Here is an 18,866-nt window from a genome sequence, read left to right as displayed (position 1 = left end):
TGGTGGTGACTTCGGTGCTGTCCTTCAAAGACAAAGGAGGAGTTAAGAGTTACACACAGTGTCCTGTGTAGCACTTGGGGACAACCAACAGAAGCGGGACACAGGCTCACATCAATGCTCAGCTTACTGATGTTGACAAATGTACTTATTATTAGGTAAGAGGACATCCTTATGCGTTAGAAAGGCACACTGGAATATTTAGGGACCGTGAGGTTATTAGCCTCCAAGAATTTGGAAAATAAATACGGTGTGCCTGTGTGTATGTGTCTGAGTAGACAGAGATGGAGACAGAATGGGAAATGATGAAGCAAAAGGAATGAAATGACGTCTGGACTGAGAGTCCCAAACAGCCTTCGGAGCAGAACCCCACAGAAGCCCGTGGACCCCGTGCCCGCCTACCTGAGGAGGCTCATAAATTGCAGCCACTTCGGCCCTGATCCCAAGAGGAATGTCTTTGTGCTCTGTGTACCGTCCATACAAATACCCGAAATGCTGGTTCCCGGTCTTCCTCCAGAAGTCAAGGAAGCGATCGGCAACCGTGTGATTCTCAAACATGATATTGTCCACGTGTCTGTATTTCTGTAGAGCGAACAACGGGCTGATGAAAACACGCACTCAGTACTAAAGGACTTATGTTTCTAGTCTAAGCCACTCATAAGTTTCTTTCACCTGGCTCTTGCCACACATTTTAAGAATCTTTTCTGGTGGGGGTGCCCAGGTGGCTCAGTCAGTTAAGCATCTGACTTACGCTCAGGTCAATAATAAATAAATAAATAAATGTTAAAAAAAATTAAAATTAAAAAAAAGAGAGAAAGGGTGGGAGGGGAAGGGAAGGGAAGAGAAGAAAGAGGAGAAAGCAAGCCACTCCCTGGCGGTCACCAAGGCCGTGGAGAGCCTTCTGAGGAGGACCCATGGGCCAGCAGGGCCGGGAAGGCCAGGCGACCCCGGAGGCCGGAGGGGAAGGGGCCGGGGCACGGCATGCAGCTTTCCCACGGCTCTTCCTCGCCCAGCCCCCTTCCTTACCCGGCCTGGGCGGGCACTCCCAGGGGCTCCAGGACAGTTTGGTTACCAGCTCTCAGGAAGCAAAGTTGCCACCATGGAGCATTTTAAACAGCCACCAAGAAAATTCTACCTCCACGCAAGCCGACAAAAGAGAAAACTGAAGACGCCCACAGAAAACTGAAGGCCTCACAAACGACGCCTCCAGGGCGCTTCAACTTGCACCCTGCTGGCAGCGGCTCCCTCCAAGGGTGGCCCCTTCTGGAAATGTTCATTTCTGAGCCACGGAAACGAGCCTACTGCTTTCTGCCGTCTGGAGGACACCACAAACAGCTCACCTGTCTGTTCAGCGTGATGGCACTCGGCTGGCACTTGGTGCAGATGCCATTAGGCCACGGCAGGTGTCCCTCGCATCCTGACTTAATCTTGCAGCTGATGTTCTCGAGAGCCACAAACTTCCCCCTGAGCGAGAAGAGGCAACGTAATGAAGCGTCCCAAGGGTGAAAAGTTCAGCAGGAAACTGGAGCTCCTATGACAAAGGTCCTGCCCCTCCTGACGGGGTTCTGAAGAGCTGGGCGTGCGGGGGCAGCAGTGGGAAACGCAGGAAGCATCGCGCCCGTGGAGCGCCAGCGTCTGTCCCGCACGCGCGGACCGTGCACGAACACACGCCTACCACCTGCAGAGCGCCTCGTTTCTAACAGCTGCCACTAACACCACGAAGATTTTCAAGGACACTATCAAATATCTATTAAATATCTTCGAGGACACTATGAAGTATCGACTACTCTAACCTGTGGCGCTGAGAGGAAACAAAGTTAGTTTTTAAGTTTCATTAACTCAGCAGCAGCATCTACATTATAAGTCAAGTGCTCGGATGCTTGTAAAAAAATTCTGAATCACAGGGAAGAATCCTGAGGAGGGCCCCTAACAGAGGCATCTTCCCCCCCGCTTTCGGCTGGAATGAAGACTACCCGGCGAGGAAGCCGGGGCCCACCGTATGTGGGGTGAGCGTGCACCTGTGCCTTGACCCTCTGCCAGCTTCCCATTCACAAACGTGCCAGTAACTCAATCCTGTCTTCATAGGCCAACAGCACGCGGGCCCGCGGAGCAGGGACTGCCACCAGTCTGCATGTCACTGACAGCTGCACACGTGCAGAAAGCTGACGGATTTCAGCACAACAAAATCTCTGCTCATTCCCTAGTCCAGGAAGTTCCCCGGCTTACCCCAATGACAGGCAAGAATGGGTTTCTGGTTGGATTTTTTTCCTTCTGGTCTAACTTTTTTAAAAACTCCTTTTAGGATGTCAGCAAGTTGTCAGAGAAAAAACTACAATCAGGCCACAGGACATTCTTCACACAATGTTGCTGACTTGGTTCAGCCACCCTCTCCTTCTGCTGCACTGATGGGAATGATAAAATCATGTAGGAAGTCCATTACTTTCCAAAAAGGCGAACATATAATCAACAGAAAGGGGTTGCACAGGCAAGTACTTGACATGGCTTACAAGGAATCAAAGTGTTCTCCATCGGCCACTCTCCTGTCACAGCCTGCGGCCGGCACCTGCTGAGGCGCCGTTGCTCCGGCCCCCACAACGGCCGGGAAATCGAGCTGATAGAGAGGCAGGCTCCAGGGTAAAGGGCTGATGGGGGCTGTGGAATAAGCGCGCCCAGACAACCCCGGGTGGTTCCATTTTCTTAAAAGCAGAGGATGGGCCCACCCTCCACAAGACCGACCCCCACCACACCACCTTGTCTCTTCTGCCTTCATACACAACTAAGCTGCTGGGGCGCCCCATGCCTGGGGGAAGCGAGAGGGGCCCCGGGGGCCTCCAGGGACCACCGCCAGCCTGGCAGCCGCCTCCAGTCCAGGCGTATGACAGGGCATCAGAGGCTCCACCCATCTGTTTCTTTTCTAGAATCGGGCACAGCCACAAATTCAAATGTTCTGCGCCCAGAGCCCGATCTTTGCTTTTCTCACGCATGTGCTCACAGGCCTGAAGTGACACCTGCCAGACGTGCAGGTGGGGCCTCCACGCGCCGGGACCCCGCCGGCGCAGCCCAGCCGCACGCAGGATGCTCACTTGTCGGCCCCCCCAGTCAGCTTCCGGATGTAGGCGTGGAAGGACATGTGCTTCACCGGCGGTTCCAGATGGTTCAGGTAGTCCTCGTCGAACGGCTGCCAAAACACACACAGTCAGGACGACCCCGCCAGCCGCCTGCCACGCTCGGGGGTCAGGCCAGGCCCCACGGAGGGCAGCGGGAGAGAACGGGGGCTTGCTTCTCACCTGCTGATCTAGGTCAGAACCAAATGTTTCTCTGTATACCAACTATCTTACCAAGATTAAAACAAATCTCTCTTAAAATATAAAACGCTCTAGGTCAAGTAACTGTTGGGAAAACTTTTTTGCGGGGGTGAAGCCACAAGATGAAGAGGAGGCTCATGAAGAAAATCAGGCTGGCCTCGCTGCTGTAAACTCCGCAGTGACCAGTGACCAGTCAGCATTATCAGGGTAACGCTCAATCTCAGCAGGACAAATCAGGAGGAGGACAGGGGACTCAGGGGAAAGTAAATCAGGACGCGGAGCTCGGAAAGCACCGGCCCAGCTGGCGTCCGGGGTTAGAAGGACTGTCCGGGAGCCCCGGGAGCGCTGCCCCTTCATCACAGCAACGCAGATGCGTCAGCCATTCATAACGCACCCAGAAGGTCACTGCCATAAATACAGACCTGCCCTCTTCACGCGGCTTGCGCCAGCAGGAACGCCGGGCCCCAGGGCAACAAACAGCTAAGTCCCTCTCCCACTCTGGGCTGGCGCAGGGGCGCAGGGCAAGCGCCGGACTCGCTCTGGGCTGCACCCCCTCCCGCCAGCCCGGAACTGACGCTGCGCAGGCTCACCTCTAGCGGAACACAGTGCACACATTTCCCCAGGGGGCCGTGCCGGCACCTGAGAGCACAGGGCAAGAGAAGCACGGTGATTAGTAGGCCGATTTTATTATTGCTGCCTCCCAATGTTTTTGATATTTAAAGTGCATGCCACACTTAAAAAAGTTCTTCCCCACCTTTGTGAGATTATTTTATTTACTTTTTATTTACTTAAGTAAACGCTGCACCCAACATGGGGCTTGAACTCATGACACCAAGATCAAGAATCACATGCTCGGGGCGCCTGGGTGGCTCAGTCGGTTAAGCATCCGGCTTCAGCTCAGGTCATGATCTCACTGTTGGTGGGTTCGAGCCCCGTGTTGGGCTGTAGTGACAACTAGCTCAGAGCCTGGAGCCTGTCTTCAGATTCTGTATTGCCCTCTCTCTCTAACCCTCCCCTGCTCATGCTGCCTCTCGCTGTCTCTCAAAAATAAAAAACATTAAAAAAAAATTTTTTTTAAAGAATTACATGCTCTACTAACTGGGCAAGCCAGGCGTCTACCATGCAGAATTATTTTAGATGTTACATGAACATTATTTATTGTAAAGTTATAGTTTAATGTTCATTTGGATGTGTTATTTCTTTTGTACATTTATTTATTTTTGAGAGACAGAGGCAGAGTGTGAACAGGAGAGAGGCGTGTGTTAGTAAAAAAGATTCAGCAGGACATCACACCAGTGATTCTATGGATATTAACTGCTTAAAATGACACCAAAAGAAAAAAAACCTGACGCAAATGGACTTAAAATCAATTTCAACAGGCGTTAAGTAAATGCTAACAAAGGTGGGCCATGGACATGGCAAAACCCTCCGTGGGACACAAGTCACTCCCGTCTGGAAGACACCCTCTCTGTGCACGTGCTGGGAACCACACGGAGGATGCCTGGCTCTAGGGTGTCAGCCATCTCGGTCACAGAAGCCTTAGAAGACCCCATGTGCGATGTGACAGCACAATGGGCCCCAGTGAGGAGGGCGGGGAGGGGCTGGCAGGAAAGCCAAGTGGCTGTCCCTCTGGACTCAACCAGACCCTTTGCTAAGAGGGGTCAGAGCGCTTGGACACATGTGCAGTCTGCCTCAGGGCAGAGAGGGCCTGGGTCTAGTAGGCAGGCTCTCACAGAGGGCAGGCCGGGAGGCACGCATGCGTGCACACAAGCACCCCGTGAGAGATGCCAAGTGAAGCCCCACAGCTGCAGATGACGGGGGCCGGCACGCGCCCCCGGAGGAAAAGCCGACAGGCGAGGCACGCGGGCCAGGGGCTGTGCTGGGAGGCGACCCCGGGCAGCTGAGCGGCCGTAGGGGCTCTTTAATCTAAGCCCCGCAGGTTGCTAAGGCAGCACTTAGAATCCCGGCGTCTCCGAGTCAGCAGCCTGTCACGCTTACTGAGCAATAGGGTGACAACGGCTCTCGTGCAGGGACACCCTTCCCCCGGACGTCACGTCACTGAGTGTCAGCCGCCATGTCTCTAACTGGTTTCCTTAAAAGAACTGCAAAGAACCACAACCACACAAACGCGCCCCAGTGTCGCCGTCTTACGCCACCAGGTGGACAGAAACGTGTGGACGAGGAGCAGCGTCCCCGGCAGATGGACGCGTGCCGGGAAGGACGTACCGTGTGGATGCACTGTTGAGATGTCCCTGCTGTAGGTCAACGAGGGGACCCGAACCAGGGCCTCACGCTGCCCCCCTCAGCCCCGCCGCGCCCACCGCATGGCAGGCAAGCGTCTCAGGAGCGCATCTCGGGAAAGGCTTGGTGCCAGTTCCCTCCCTTCTTCCAGATAGCTGAGTTCCAAACACTGAGACTCACACGGTAAGAAAAAGCTTCCAAGACAACCTGGAGGGAAGGTCACCTGACCGCGGAGGGTCCCGCTCAGGCCCGCGCACTTACAGCTGGGGGTCGCGGCCCCTGTAGATCTTGCCGTCCTGCCTGCTCAGGTACTGGTCGATCTCGTCCTCCACCACGCTGGGGGCGCCGCAGGCCTTCAGCCCCGGCGGGGCCGACGTCTCCATCTCCGACGAGGGGCCGGCGAGGCCCGAGGGGAACAGGAACAGCAGATCTCCATGTCTGTCGGGCGACACGCACAGGGCAGGGCCTGCCTCCCTTCCTCCCGCAGCCCGGGCCGCCCTGAGAGCCCGCACGGCCAGGCTTCGGATTCTGAGAGCACAGAGCTCGCCCTGCACGGGGCGCCCGCGCTCCCACCAACCTCAAGGTCAGAGCGGCGCTCTGTAAGCATGACTTCCCTCGCGGTCACGACATATGTACTCGGCTTGCGGGCGGCTCCCCAGCTCACGCTGGGCTTGGCTCCCCCCTCTTTTTTGTTCACTCCTTACCGTCTACTATTCAGCACACCCACACCTCATCCGCCTACTGCAGTCTTCCATTTCCTTCTCTGTGTTCACACTCACCCCCCGACACGTGTGCACAGACACGTATGTAACTGCTTGATACAAACGAGATTACCAAAGACGTACATTTTGCTTCCGCTTTTTTCATTCAGCTAAACCTCACCGAGATCCCTCCAAACACGGCTGTGTCTGATCACCGCTCCTAAGGGCTGCACTGCCACCAAGCTCACCCGTCACTGCCGCGCTGATGGCACGTGCACCGACAGGTGTCTGCCACCACGCACAGCACTTGAGGAAAGACAGGCAGCCGTGTGGTCTCACAGGGCACAAGTGCAGGAGTGGCCCCGCGAGGAGGGTTTCGGTGGTTTCTAAACCACTGAAGTTACGCTGTCCAGAGAAGCTGCACCGTTCACATTGCCAACAGCAGAGTCTGTCTCGTTTCCCAAGTAAGTGAAGCTCTTTCTTTGCCCACTGACACTGCGGACTCGCCTCGGGACACGGTGAGCACAGCCCAGCCCCGGGCCCAAGGCGCGAGATGTGCCCACTCACACGCGGTGTGCAGACGTGGGTGGGCTCCCACGCGCAGAGGGCCTGCGGCGCGAAGATCAGCCCCGGTCGTTAAAGAGCTGCAGCACCAGGTGGGGCAAACCCCAAACTGCCCAAGACGGAGGGGACAGCCCGCCGCACCCCTGACCCCACAGACGAGTGAGGAGGGGCGGCGGGCTTCAAGCACGCACGCCAGGGACACAGGCCACTAAGAGGCTTGGCCACAGCTCTGCGCAGGCCTCTTCTCCCCTCTGCCTCCTTCCCTAACCCAGCGGGGAGACATCTGCCAGACTCCAGCAAAAGGCCTGTTTCTAGCGAGGGGCCGGACATCCCCACACTCCCCCAGCTGCGGGACACTCGGCTCAGCTGCCGCTTCGGCTCTGACAGACCTGCTCTGACACCACCGCGGGGCTCTGGGCACAGCACGGACTCCCCCAGGGTCTCGACGGCCCACAGGAGCTCAAACAAGAACAGCGAGAGAGCACTGCATGACAGGAGCCCCGAGCTCTCTGGGCAGCAGGAGGCGAGGCCTCAAGCCGGCCTGCCCGGAGCAGACTCCCCAGCCTGAGAGGCCACATGAAGCCAGACATCTCAACAGCTGGAAGAAGCCACCAGCTGAAGACAGGAACCAAGGAGGAATCCTGTCTTCCTCCTCCCACTACGCTGTAGTCACTCTGAGAGTCTGAAACCGAAGTCTGTTCTGCCGCACGCACCTGGGGTTGGGGGGGACTAGGGGTCCCACCTGGCTCAGGAAGCCCAGAGACAGAAATTAACTCGAAGGCCTGCCGGCTGCACGGGCCCCCTTGTCCCAACGAAAGTAAGCGCAGGCCTCCCTCCACCGAAAAGCCACTCTCTCCCTGCAGCCCTCCAGGACTCACCAAGACCAGGCTTGATCAATAACAAGTTCTCAAAAAAGGGTCACCAAATGCAGTAGAGAACCCAGCCACCACGCAGACAAGTGGGCAGAGACAACAATACCAGAATTAGAGGACCGAGGGCTTCAGATTTGGAATCACCCGATTTGGAATACAAACTGTCATGGAATGTTCAATGGAAATGGGATGGAAAAAGCGTGAGCAGCAAGAGGCCCCTGGATGACATGGGCTTCTGGGAAGCAGAGTGGCAGGGGCCATAGATCTGATAAATATTCTTGGATTCCCCCCATAAAGACAGGCCAGACAAACGTGGACAGTTCCAACAACAGTGCACCCCAATTCCACACGGGGGAGACAGAAGACAGACACCTCAAGACGCGAGAGGGAAGCATCGAGCATGTGACAGGCTGAGGCAGAGCTCCCAGGGAACCCAGCACTCCTCACCAGAAGCCCGGGGGCTGGTGGCAGGTCAGCGCGGCTCCCACGAATGCACGTTGCTAACCAGTTGCCTCTGAAATCAAATCGAGTATTTAAAAAGCGCAAAATGTAATCACTGAAATAAAAAAGACAACTGGGGAGAAGGGACATTTAAAGAGATAACGGCCACAGATTCTGCAAACCTGAGCTGCAAGTACAGGAAACACACATATGTTGGGCAGGATCAGCGGACAGGACAGACAGAAACTAGGAGCCCACGAGACACAGACGATCATAAAAGCAGCCAGAGGAACAAAAGGACCACCTACAAACAAACCAGAGTCCAGCAGACTGGATCGCAACCCCCCAGGGGCCAGAAGAAGCGGAGAGGACCAACACCGAGGTCCAAAAGAGGAGCGTCACTCCTGCCCCAAGACCCGTGTCAGGTAAGACAAAGCGTAGCCCTCAAGGTCAGACCTGACCTGGACAACAAGCAGTACACCTATCACCGGAAGGACACACCCAAGGGTGACTCTCGAAGACATCCCTCCGAGCGCCCCCTCAGGATGGCCGAGCTGCCCCCGCCCAGGGCCCCAGCCCTCCGGGACAACACTACTATGACCCCACTACAGTTTGAGGGCTTTCTCTTAGAAGTGTTTCACTCTGCAACCTTGTATCTGCTACCAAAATAGTTTCAAATAACACAGGTGTCACCTGCACGCCCGCTGTGGGCAGGCACAACGCAGACACGTGTGGCCCAAGGTGGTGCGGCCCGGGTGGCGATGAGGGGGGTTAAGCGACTTGCCCAGAATAATGAAAACCACAGAACACTCACGAGAAGTGATTCTCAAGATGCAAAAGCCCTTTACAACCTGAGAGGAAGGACGACCTCGCCCGTGGGGGACATGGACGTCGACAATGAAAGGCTTCAGCTAATGACAGAAACAGGCAAGTGGCAGATGCCCAACAAATATTTGCTGAGGAATAAATGAACGAACACTATAATTGCATGTCTTCTCTCCTAGACATACTAATCTGTGATCCTAAAAATGATGACACCAATTGTGAAAACAGCCTATTATTCTAGCTGGCAAACAGACGCAGGGCCGACTGCCAGCAAAGCCAGCTCGATCGCCACGGCAGCCATGTGGCCCGCAGCCCCGACAGCAGGCTGCTCGCCCGCCTCCGAGGCCGGAAATCACCGACACGTGAGCAGGTCTGCCCCGTCAGTGCAGACAGGAGTCCGCAAACCGCTTCTGGAAAGAGCCAAAGCCTCCGGCTTCGTGGGCAAGGCCGTCCGTCACAATCACTCAGCTCTACCCTTCCAGCACATCAACGCATGGAGGTGGCGGGGCTCCAATTAAACTACGAGAACAGGCAGCAGCCGCAGTAAGAGGTCTTTACATCCTGGAAACCCCACCGACGTGACTGAGCACCACTCAGAAGCTCGAGGGGTCATGCCACTGAGAAACACAGTGTGGGCGATGGCCCTCCTACCCGCCAAGCAGTCCTGAGGCGGAACTCCACCCGGCCATGTTCAAGGTCTTTCTCTGCAGAGAAGGAGCTGAGTGTGCAGCTGCACGCGCACCCCGAACCCATAACTCACTCTCCTCAGTGACACAGAGCTCAGAATGTGCAAGTCAATCAATTCAGCACAAAAGGGACAGCGGATCCAGTGTGACTGCTGAAATCCCGGCAAGAAACACGCTCCCCTCCGCCCCGGCTGGTGCACAGTGGCACCGGGAGGAAACTGGGTGGAATGAGCAATCAGGGGGGGGGGGGGCGCCGCTGGGGTCACTCCCCCTCCTCCCTGCCGTCGCGCCAAGGCACTTACTTGATTTTGAGCAGACTGAGAGATTTGGTAGATGATGCGGTGATTTCTCCAGTCTTGTTTCTATTGATGTAAACGGAGAAGCCATTATTTTGGAACCCAAACTCCTTTGCGACCTAAAGCAAGCAGAAAACAGGGATTTTAAAAAATTTTGAGTGTCACTACTTGGGGCCACATATACATCAGAAAACGTTAGAACACCACTCACTAAATTTAGAAACTGTTCCTCATGAACCAAATTTCTTTTGTTATTTTGCTCTCTTGGGAGGAAATTTGTACTGCCCAGCAGATGTCAAGTAAAATGAGAAAAGTGGCCAAGCAGAAGCAAAGCTTTGTGTAAATGATAAGACTGGATGACACATGTAAGAGTTTGACACAAGCAAAAGTCATGGCCATATCTGGAAAGTTTATTTCTACTTTTGAAATCAACTCCAATGTTGAAGCCTCACAGAAGAAAGCAGAAGTGAAGAGCGATGCTCCCGCGTCTGTGACGACAGCGAGTGCCCACCGCACCAGGCACCTGGTGGGCACTGAGGATACGCACGCACTCACTCATCAACCAGTAAGCAGCCCTACGTGCCAGCGCCACCCTGGGCGCTCAGAACACAACAGTCAAAAAGACAAGGTTCCTGCCATCAAGGACCTCAGCATCAAATGGGGGAGAGAAAGTTAACGGATGAGAAGCACAGGTCAAGGTCAGCACCCTGGCAGGAAAGGAAGAGAGGGAAGCGTGGGAGAGGCCGCTCTAGACAGGAGGACAGACAGGCCTCCGTGAGGAGCACGTGTGAGCAGAGGCCTGAGGAGGAGGAGGAGACGAAGGCTGAGAAAGAAGAGTGCGGCCAGCAGGAGCAGCACGGAGGCCGAGAGGCGGGGAGGGGGTGGGAAGAGAGAGGCCAGGGAGGTCAGGGCCCAGCGGGCAGGAAGGAACCGGTCATGACGAGAACGGGAAGGGAGACAAGCCCAGCGCACAGGACTGCGGGGCCAGGGCAGGGCGCTGCTGAGCCATCGACAGAGAGCTCAGAGATGGGCTCAGACATGGCCAGGACTTGGGGATGGGGGGGTGCCTTCCAGCTCTCATCCTCCACGGCCCTTACTAACGGCCGGGATGAGGGGTAGAACAGAGTGAGGGTAAGGAAGGACACAAGTGGGGTGTCCAGACTTCTGGCCTGGAAGCGGGGGAAAGGCACACCTGTAAGGAAGCAAGGCAGAGGGCCGCGGAGGAGGAAGACCGAAGGGAAAGCCAGGCCTTCCCTCCACCGCCCAGGCGCCCTCGGGAAGGCATGCTCGGGAGTCAGCTCTGGAGACCCGGCCAGGGGAGGAGTCTGAGCTGGGGCTCGACGCTCAGGGGCCGGCAGGGTAGAGGCTGGGGGGAGCAGGAGTCTCAGCAGAGAAACAAACGATAAAACAGAACCAAATGGAAACTCTACAACAGAAAAACACAATAACTGAAATGGAAAACACAGGCTGGGCTTGTCAGCCAAAGGGAGATGCAGAAGGAGTCGTCAACTTACCGGAAGACAGATACTAGCGCCTGCACGACCTAAAGACAGAGATTTGTCAGAAAAACGAACAGAACCTTCAGAACTCCTGGGACAACACCTAATTAATGATCTTACAGAAAGAAAATTGGGCTAGAACTGAAAAGTATCTGAAAAGCAAATGGCTGAAAACCTCAAATTTGACAAGAAACTGAGTAACAAATCCAGAAAGATCAGCAAATCCCAAGTAGGAGCCATGAAAAAAAACACTCCTAGGTGCATGCATCATGCTCGAACCACTGACAGCACGAGATCAATGGAGAGCAGAAGACAACGGAAGGACGCCTTCAGAGTGCTGAGCGGGAACAAAAATCTGTCCACTCAGATATCTGTATCTGGCAAAAATACCCTTCAAACACAAAGGCAGACTGAAAACGTCTTCAGGCCAAGAGCTGAGAGCGCGTGTCGCCACCAAGTCTCCACCACATGAAGTGCCAGGAGATGTGCTCCAGGCTGAAGAACGGGACACCAGATGCGAGTCACAGCAGGAAAAACATGGGCAGAACACATAAAGGCACAAAGTGTGACAGCAAGAACTCGAAACGACACAATAGGAAACTATCACATTAAATGTTTCATGATTGGCTTTAAAATTGTTTTCTTGTTTATTTATTGAAAGAGAGAGAGAGAGAGACAGTGACAGAGACAGAGTGTAAGCAGGGGAGGGGCAGAGAGAGAGGGAGACACAGAACCCGAAGCAGCTCCAGGCTCTGGTCTGTCAGCACAGAGCCTGAGGCGGGCCTCAAACACACAAACATGAGATCATGACCTGAGCCGAGGCCAGACGCTTAACCGACTGAGCCCCCCAGGCGCCCCTTGTGATTGCTTTTCAAAAAAGAATTGCAGGGGCACCTGTGTGGCTCAGTAAGTTAAGTGTCCAACTCTGTGGTTTTGGCTCAGGTCATGATCTCACCGTTCATGGGACCAAGTCCTGTGACGGGGTCTGCACTGACAGCACGGAGCCTGCTTGAGATTCTCTCTCTGCTTCTCCCCCACTTCTGCACGTGTGGGCTCTCTCTCAAAATAAATATTTTAAAAATATATGAATTATTGCTAAAACCTATTTATTCACTATGCGAAAAAATGAGTTGATTTAATGATTAACTTTACATATTAACCTTATTTTTTACTAATTTTATTTTATTTTTGAATATTTATTTTGAGAGAGCACAAATGCATGAGAACAAACGTAAGCACACAAGCTAGGAAGGGGCAGAGAGAGAAAGAGAGAAAGAGAGAGAGAGAGAGAGAGAGAGAGAGAGAGAGAGAGAGAGAGAATCCCAAGCAGCCTTCACACTGTCAGTCCACAGAGCCCAATGTGGGGTTCGAACTCACAAACCACGAGATCATGACTTGAGCTGAAGTCAGATGCTTAACCAACTGAGCCACCCAGGCACCTCTCTCCTCATTTTAAGGAAATGGACTGTACGTTCACATTATGATTCTGAAATTCTCAAAGTGATGAGAAATGGTCTTCCGACATACAAGGTTTTATAGCTGACAAACAAAATAAGTATTTGATACCATCCATATGGTTTTTTCCAAGCCAAAACTGGCACTGATAAGGGGTGTCCGGATGGCTCAGTAGGTTAAGTGTCTAAGGCTCAGGTCATGATCTCACAGTTGTGCTCTGGCAGCACAGAGCCTGCTTCAGATGCTCTGTCCCCCTCTCTTTGCCCCTACCCTGTGCTCTCTCTAAAAAATAAATACTAAAAAAATAAAAAGTAAAAGTGGCATTAATAAAATGAAGCATGAGCAAATTAAGCCCATGAAATTTGTATTTCCAACTGCTAAAGACTAAAGACGTTCCGGCTCTTCTGCAAACACATCATGTTTCCTGCAGGCAACACCCTGCACCAACTCCCCCAAACGAGAACGCTCCCACCGGAAGCGGAGCCTCGTGAGAGCCGCCGGACTCCCGGGAGGGAAAGGCGTCGCCGACGCCAGAGCTGCCCCGCCTCTGGGAGCCACAGAAGCATCCGTGGTACTGACTGGGTGCTACTCCAATCAACTGCTTTCCGTGAACTTTTGAGTTCTTTATTGAAAGACACAGGAATCTGGCACGCAGCGCCGGCCATTAAAAACCAAAGTCTGGGCACAGTCTCACAGGAGCATCATCAGAATCTTAAAAACTTCACATTCACACCTGAAGTAAACTTTGTGTGTAACTACAGTAATAAAACCAAAAATACAGCATGGAGTGAAATTAACACACTTACAGTTGAAGGTAACGAGAAAACACAGCATGACTGCATTTATGTTAAATCCAAAACCAGGCAAAACTCAACTGTAGGGATTAGGAAGGCACGCTGAGGGGACACAACGCAGAAGCGGCGGTGCCATCCCCGTCACATGCAGAGAGCGCCCGGCGAGCGGGGGGCCGCCTGACGGATCGGGAACGCTGGAGCACCCCTCCGTGACCCAAGTGCCCCTTGGCCGCCCACGACGGTGAAGCACGTCTCAGGGTGCGCTTTACTTCATGGTTAGGAACCACGGAGAAGCGGGGCGCCCGGGGGCTCAGTCAGCTGAGCGTGCGGCCTCGGCTCAGGTCAGATCTCACGGCTCACGGGTCCGAGCCCGCGTCGGGCTCTGTGCTGACCGCTCGGAGCCTGGAGCTTCGGATTCAGCGTCTCCCTCTCTCTCTGACCCTCTCCTGCTCATACTCTGTCTCTATCTCTCAAGAATAAACATTTAAAAAACAATTTTATTTTTTAATTTAAAGAAATCTCTACAGCCAATGACGGGCTTGAACTCACGACCCCAAGATGACGAGTTGCATGCTCCACTGAGTCAGCCAGGTTCCCATTAGGTGCTGTTTTTAAACATAATTTTAAAAAGATATAAATGTACATTTACTGACACAAAACCATTCCTTAACCTCCTGTCAAGTAAAAGAAAAAAAACAGATTACAAATTCTCCTTTAAGTTCTTAACTTCTTTGGAATGGATGCATCTTAGGAACAAAAATCACGTTACAGGCCTTGCCCGTGGGACAGCAGGACATACAGGCTGTTGCCTGGGCCCCTGGAGCTGTCACCCAGGCGACATGGTTGAAGAGCTGTCATCCCTCCACACTTCTGTCCGACAAGCCAGCTCATGATCAGTCCAGGAAAGCACGGGAAGCGGGTGGCTGGGCCCTGCTGGTGAGGGCGGCTCCCGAGCGCCCCCAGAGCAGCCGCGGTGGCTGTGCCAGTCCCCTGACAGGGCGGACGAGGACCCCTCCCCCACCCCCGCAGGGACAGCTGATTCCAAACAACGGTTCAGAAGGGCCAAACTCTGGATATGACACTGGAGGGAGATCCTATCCAATTAATTTCACTTAGATTTTCCTTCTTGTATAAGAATAACACATGATTAAAATAAATTATTTCCGGGACGCCTGGGTGGTTCAGTCGGTTAAGCGTCTGACTTCAGCTCAGGTCATGATCTCACGTTCGTGAGTTCGAGCCCCGCATCGGGCTCTGTGCTGACAGCTCGGAGCCTGGAGCTGCTTCCGATTCTGTGTCTCCTTCTCTCTCTGCCCCTCCCCTGCTCACTCTCTGTCTCTCTGTCTCTCAAAAATAAATAAATATTAAAAATAAATAAAACTAAAATAAATTATTTCCAGGGGTGTCTGGAGGCTCAGTCAGTTAAGCATCCAACTCTTGATTTCAGCTCAGGTCATGATCTCATAGGTGGTGAGACTGAGCCCTGCGCTGGGATCTGCTCCCATTGCAGAGCCCGCCTGGGATTCTCTCTCTCCCTCTGTCCCTCCCTTGAGCATGTGCACACACATACTCCCTCCCTCTCACAATAAACAGAGTTTTCAATAAGTAAATTCCAAATAAGCCAAGAAAAACACTGTATGTAAGTACAAAATCTAAATGACAAGGGAGAGCAGGTGTGAAAGCATTTTTTCTTTCCTAACGGTACATAAATATTTCTCTTTAAACTCAACAATGTCTTAGATTTGATGAAACACAGCGACCATATGGTACAATCCCATTTTAATAAAGAAACGTGCACATACGCGTGTGCACTAAAGACACACCATGTTGTTATTCCTGAGCAGCAGAATTTTGAGTGATTCTTAGTTGCTGGTTTATACTTTTCTGTATTGTTTTGAGCCTTTTATACTTAATCCTCATTATTCTTCTAAGCAGAAGAAAGGACTTACATTTAAGGGGCAATGCGTTTCGTGCTGGAATGCCCCCACGAAAACGTCCCGGAGGCAGTGACCCCTGTGAGGACGATGGCATCAGAGAGCAGGCGGTCACAGCTACCCTGCAGCCCCCAGCTCCACCCCTCCCAGCGACTGCTGGTCTTTCTTGGTCTCCCTGTGTGAGGGACCATGAACTGCCCAGAGGGAAATGCCAGCACTGTAGGAAGCCTTTCTGAAGCAAATAAAAGTGAGAACTAGAATGTTGTGTTTTCAGGTTTCTCTGAAGCCTTCTGAATGTAGCTGTTTGACAACTCTCCGTCTGCTATCAAGCACAGAAGCCACAAGTGAAAACCAAAATCATATTCCTACATGGTTCCTATAAATTTAAGAAATTTCTCTACCATGGGGCACCTGGGTGGCTCAGTCCTTTAAGCATCTGACTTCGGCTCAGGTCATGATCTCAGTTTGTGAGTTCCAGCCCCACATCAGGCTCTGTGCTGACAGCTCAGAGCCTGGATCCTGCTTCGGATTCTGTGTCTCCCTCTCCCTCTGTCCTTTCCTTCACTCACACTCTTTCTCTCTCTCTCAAAAATAAATTAAAAAAAAACTTTCTCTACCACAAAGCCTCAAAGAAAAAAAGAAATGCATGCAGGACTCTGATGGCTGGTGTTTATCACGCAATTGCCTAAGCGGTAGCTACTTCATGCTTAATCTGTCTCGGAAGATCTCTCGAGAATTCTAGCAAGCACCATACCCTAGCACCACCCCTAGGAGCATGCCGACCACGGCCAGGTGCTACTGAAAGAGCAAAGAGGAGGAAATTAGAAATTTGTTAAGACTCAAAGATTCTCCTCTCTGGTGTCTACTGCCCCTAATTCTCTTTCCTTTTATTATTATTTTTTTAATGTTTTATTTGTTTTTGAGAGAGAGAGAGACAGTGTGAGCAGGAGGGGGTCAGAGAGAGAGGGAGACACCGAATCAAAAGACAGGCTCCAGGCTCTGAGCTGCCTGTCAGCACAGAGCCCGACGCGGGGCTCGAACCCACAAACCACGAGATCATGATCTGAGCCGAAGTCAGATGCTCAACCAACTGAACCCCCCAGGCGCCCCTCTTTCCTTTTATTCTTATAAATATGGCCTTGTAAGCAGTACTATGGCAATCATGATAGCAACTACCTTTTAGAAACCAAATTTCCCAGGGGCGCCTGGGGGGCTCAGTCGGTTAAGCATCTGACTTCAGCTCGGGTCATGATCTCATGGTTCGTTCATGAGTTCAAGCCTCGCGCCAGGGTCTATCCTAACAGCTCGGAGTCTGCTTTGGATTCTAGGTCTCCCTGTCTTTGCTCCTCCCCAACTCAAGCTCGCTCTCGCTCGCTCGCGCTCTCTCTCTCTCTCTCTCTCTCAAAAAAAATCAACGTTTTAAAGTTTTTTTTTTTTTAAAAAGAAGAAACCACGGGCACCTGGTGGCTCAGTCAGTTAAGCAGTCAACTTCGGCTCAGGTCATGATCTCGCAGTTTGTGAGTTCTAGCCCCACATCAGGCTCTGTGCTGACAGCTCAGAGCCTGGAGCCTGTTTCCCTCTCTCTTTGCCCCTCTCCCATTTATGCTCTGTCTCTCTCAAAAATAAACAAACATTAAAAAAAAATTCCCAAATAAGTTTTGTGGCCCCATTAACAGACGACAGCCCAGTGACCCTCCTAAATCTGTTTACTTCCTAAGCCTTCAATTTCCACCTTTGTGAAAAAAGAAAGATTAGACTACATGACACCTAAGACTTCAAATCCCTGGCTGTAACAGTCTATAACCCCACAACTTTTTTCATATATGAAAGCAAGAAACAATATTTATTATTACAAAGGTTAACGCCTGTTTGCCACAGATTCAAATGATACAGAATGTATAAAGGTAGGCAAACTTTTTCCGTAAAGGGCCAGACAATAAATATTTCTGCAAGCCATAGTCTCTGTCACAACTACTCAGCTCGTTGTTGGAATTCAAAAGCAGCCAAACAATACATACACCAGTGAGTGTGGCTGTGTTCCGAAAAAACTTGACCTACAGAAATAGGAGGTCAGGGAAATGCAACAAGCGACCAAGGGGGAAGAACAGGTCAGCCCACGGCCACAGTCTGCCGATCGCTGGTGTGAAGCATAAAGCAAAAAGCACTCTCCTTGCCGCAGGGCCCCTCCCCTCGGGTTACCCCGAAGTCGGGCTGTGCTCCCTCCCATTATATTCTGTGCTCCCACAACGTGTTTGTGCACGGGGGTCTAATGCGCTAAGCAAAGTGGATCACTCTATATATGTTTTTAACAATTCCCCTTTGAAGAACAGTTGAAGTCTTTGACCCTCCAATTTTTCATTCTCGGAAATACTAGTCTCGTGAAATATTCTTCCGCTCACCGTCGGCCCCGCGGTCCTACAAGTGTAAGCAATCTGATGCTGGATCAACCCAACCCGTCAGGACAGAAAAGCAATGCAAGCGACTGAACGAGGGAGCGGGCAGGATCAGGAAAGGAGGGGAAGCAGCACAGGGCGGAAGGGGGTGAAAGCAGGGGAAGAAGTAAACGCCCAGGCCACGGCTACCTTTTTCAGAAACGCTGCAGCTGTTTCTCTCTTGGTGGCTGTGATCCGCTTCACGCCATCCGGGGACTGGACGCGGATTATCTGCCACAAATGAAAGAAGGTGGTTACCACCCAGACTAAGCTCCTGACCGATTACTGAGACTAACATCTGCAGTCTCTCAGCATCTGGGTCACCAAAACTTCCAGCCAAACCTCCCCCTGCCCCCGCAGCGGCCAGCGCAGTGTTTCTAAGAGATGAGCTCCAGTAGAGAAGCTCCAGCTGGGGAGATGTGTCAATACAAAGGAAAACATCCCGTCACCATTTTACTCACAAAAATACTTCCATTTTTAAACCACTATTTAAGAGGAAGATATCAGAAACGTTTCTCTCTTCACATTTACAAAAACAACAAACAGGAAGAAAAAACTTCTCCATGAACCGCTCCACAAAGAACTGTGATCTTTAAAAAGATCTCAGTTTGTTCCAGGATCTACACACAAAAAGTACAGTGATCTAGAAGAAATCTTCTAATTTGTTACCTTTCATAAAGAGACTAAAAGAAAAGAAATTAAGATGTTTAACACCACAGCAAACTTAGCAGGGTTTTAAAAAAAAGAACCTCAGGGCGCCTGGGGGGCTCAGTCGGTTAAGCGTTGGGTTCGGCTCAGGTCATGATCTCATGGTTCGTGAGTTC

At 52.2% G+C, this 18,866-nt stretch overlaps 1 protein-coding gene across 1 annotated transcript in view; it reads right to left on the bottom strand.

Moving 5' to 3' along the window:
• The window catches only part of NPLOC4 (NPL4 homolog, ubiquitin recognition factor), a 53,547-nt gene that overhangs the window by 28,414 nt on the left and 6,267 nt on the right, over window positions 1-18,866 (bottom strand). Inside the window, exons 3-9 of the mRNA XM_029927110.1 lie at window positions 18,193-18,273; window positions 9,935-10,047; window positions 5,805-5,981; window positions 3,893-3,941; window positions 3,081-3,175; window positions 1,338-1,461; window positions 400-579 (exon numbers count right to left, since the gene is read on the bottom strand). Coding sequence (XP_029782970.1) covers window positions 400-579; window positions 1,338-1,461; window positions 3,081-3,175; window positions 3,893-3,941; window positions 5,805-5,981; window positions 9,935-10,047; window positions 18,193-18,273 — 819 coding nt within the window. The remainder of the gene's footprint in view (window positions 1-399; window positions 580-1,337; window positions 1,462-3,080; window positions 3,176-3,892; window positions 3,942-5,804; window positions 5,982-9,934; window positions 10,048-18,192; window positions 18,274-18,866) is intronic.

The sequence above is a fragment of the Suricata suricatta genome, chromosome 17 (assembly GCF_006229205.1).
Source record: "Suricata suricatta isolate VVHF042 chromosome 17, meerkat_22Aug2017_6uvM2_HiC, whole genome shotgun sequence".
NCBI classification, from domain to species: domain Eukaryota; kingdom Metazoa; phylum Chordata; class Mammalia; order Carnivora; family Herpestidae; genus Suricata; species Suricata suricatta.
This window is presented reverse-complemented; position numbering and strand designations above follow the sequence as displayed.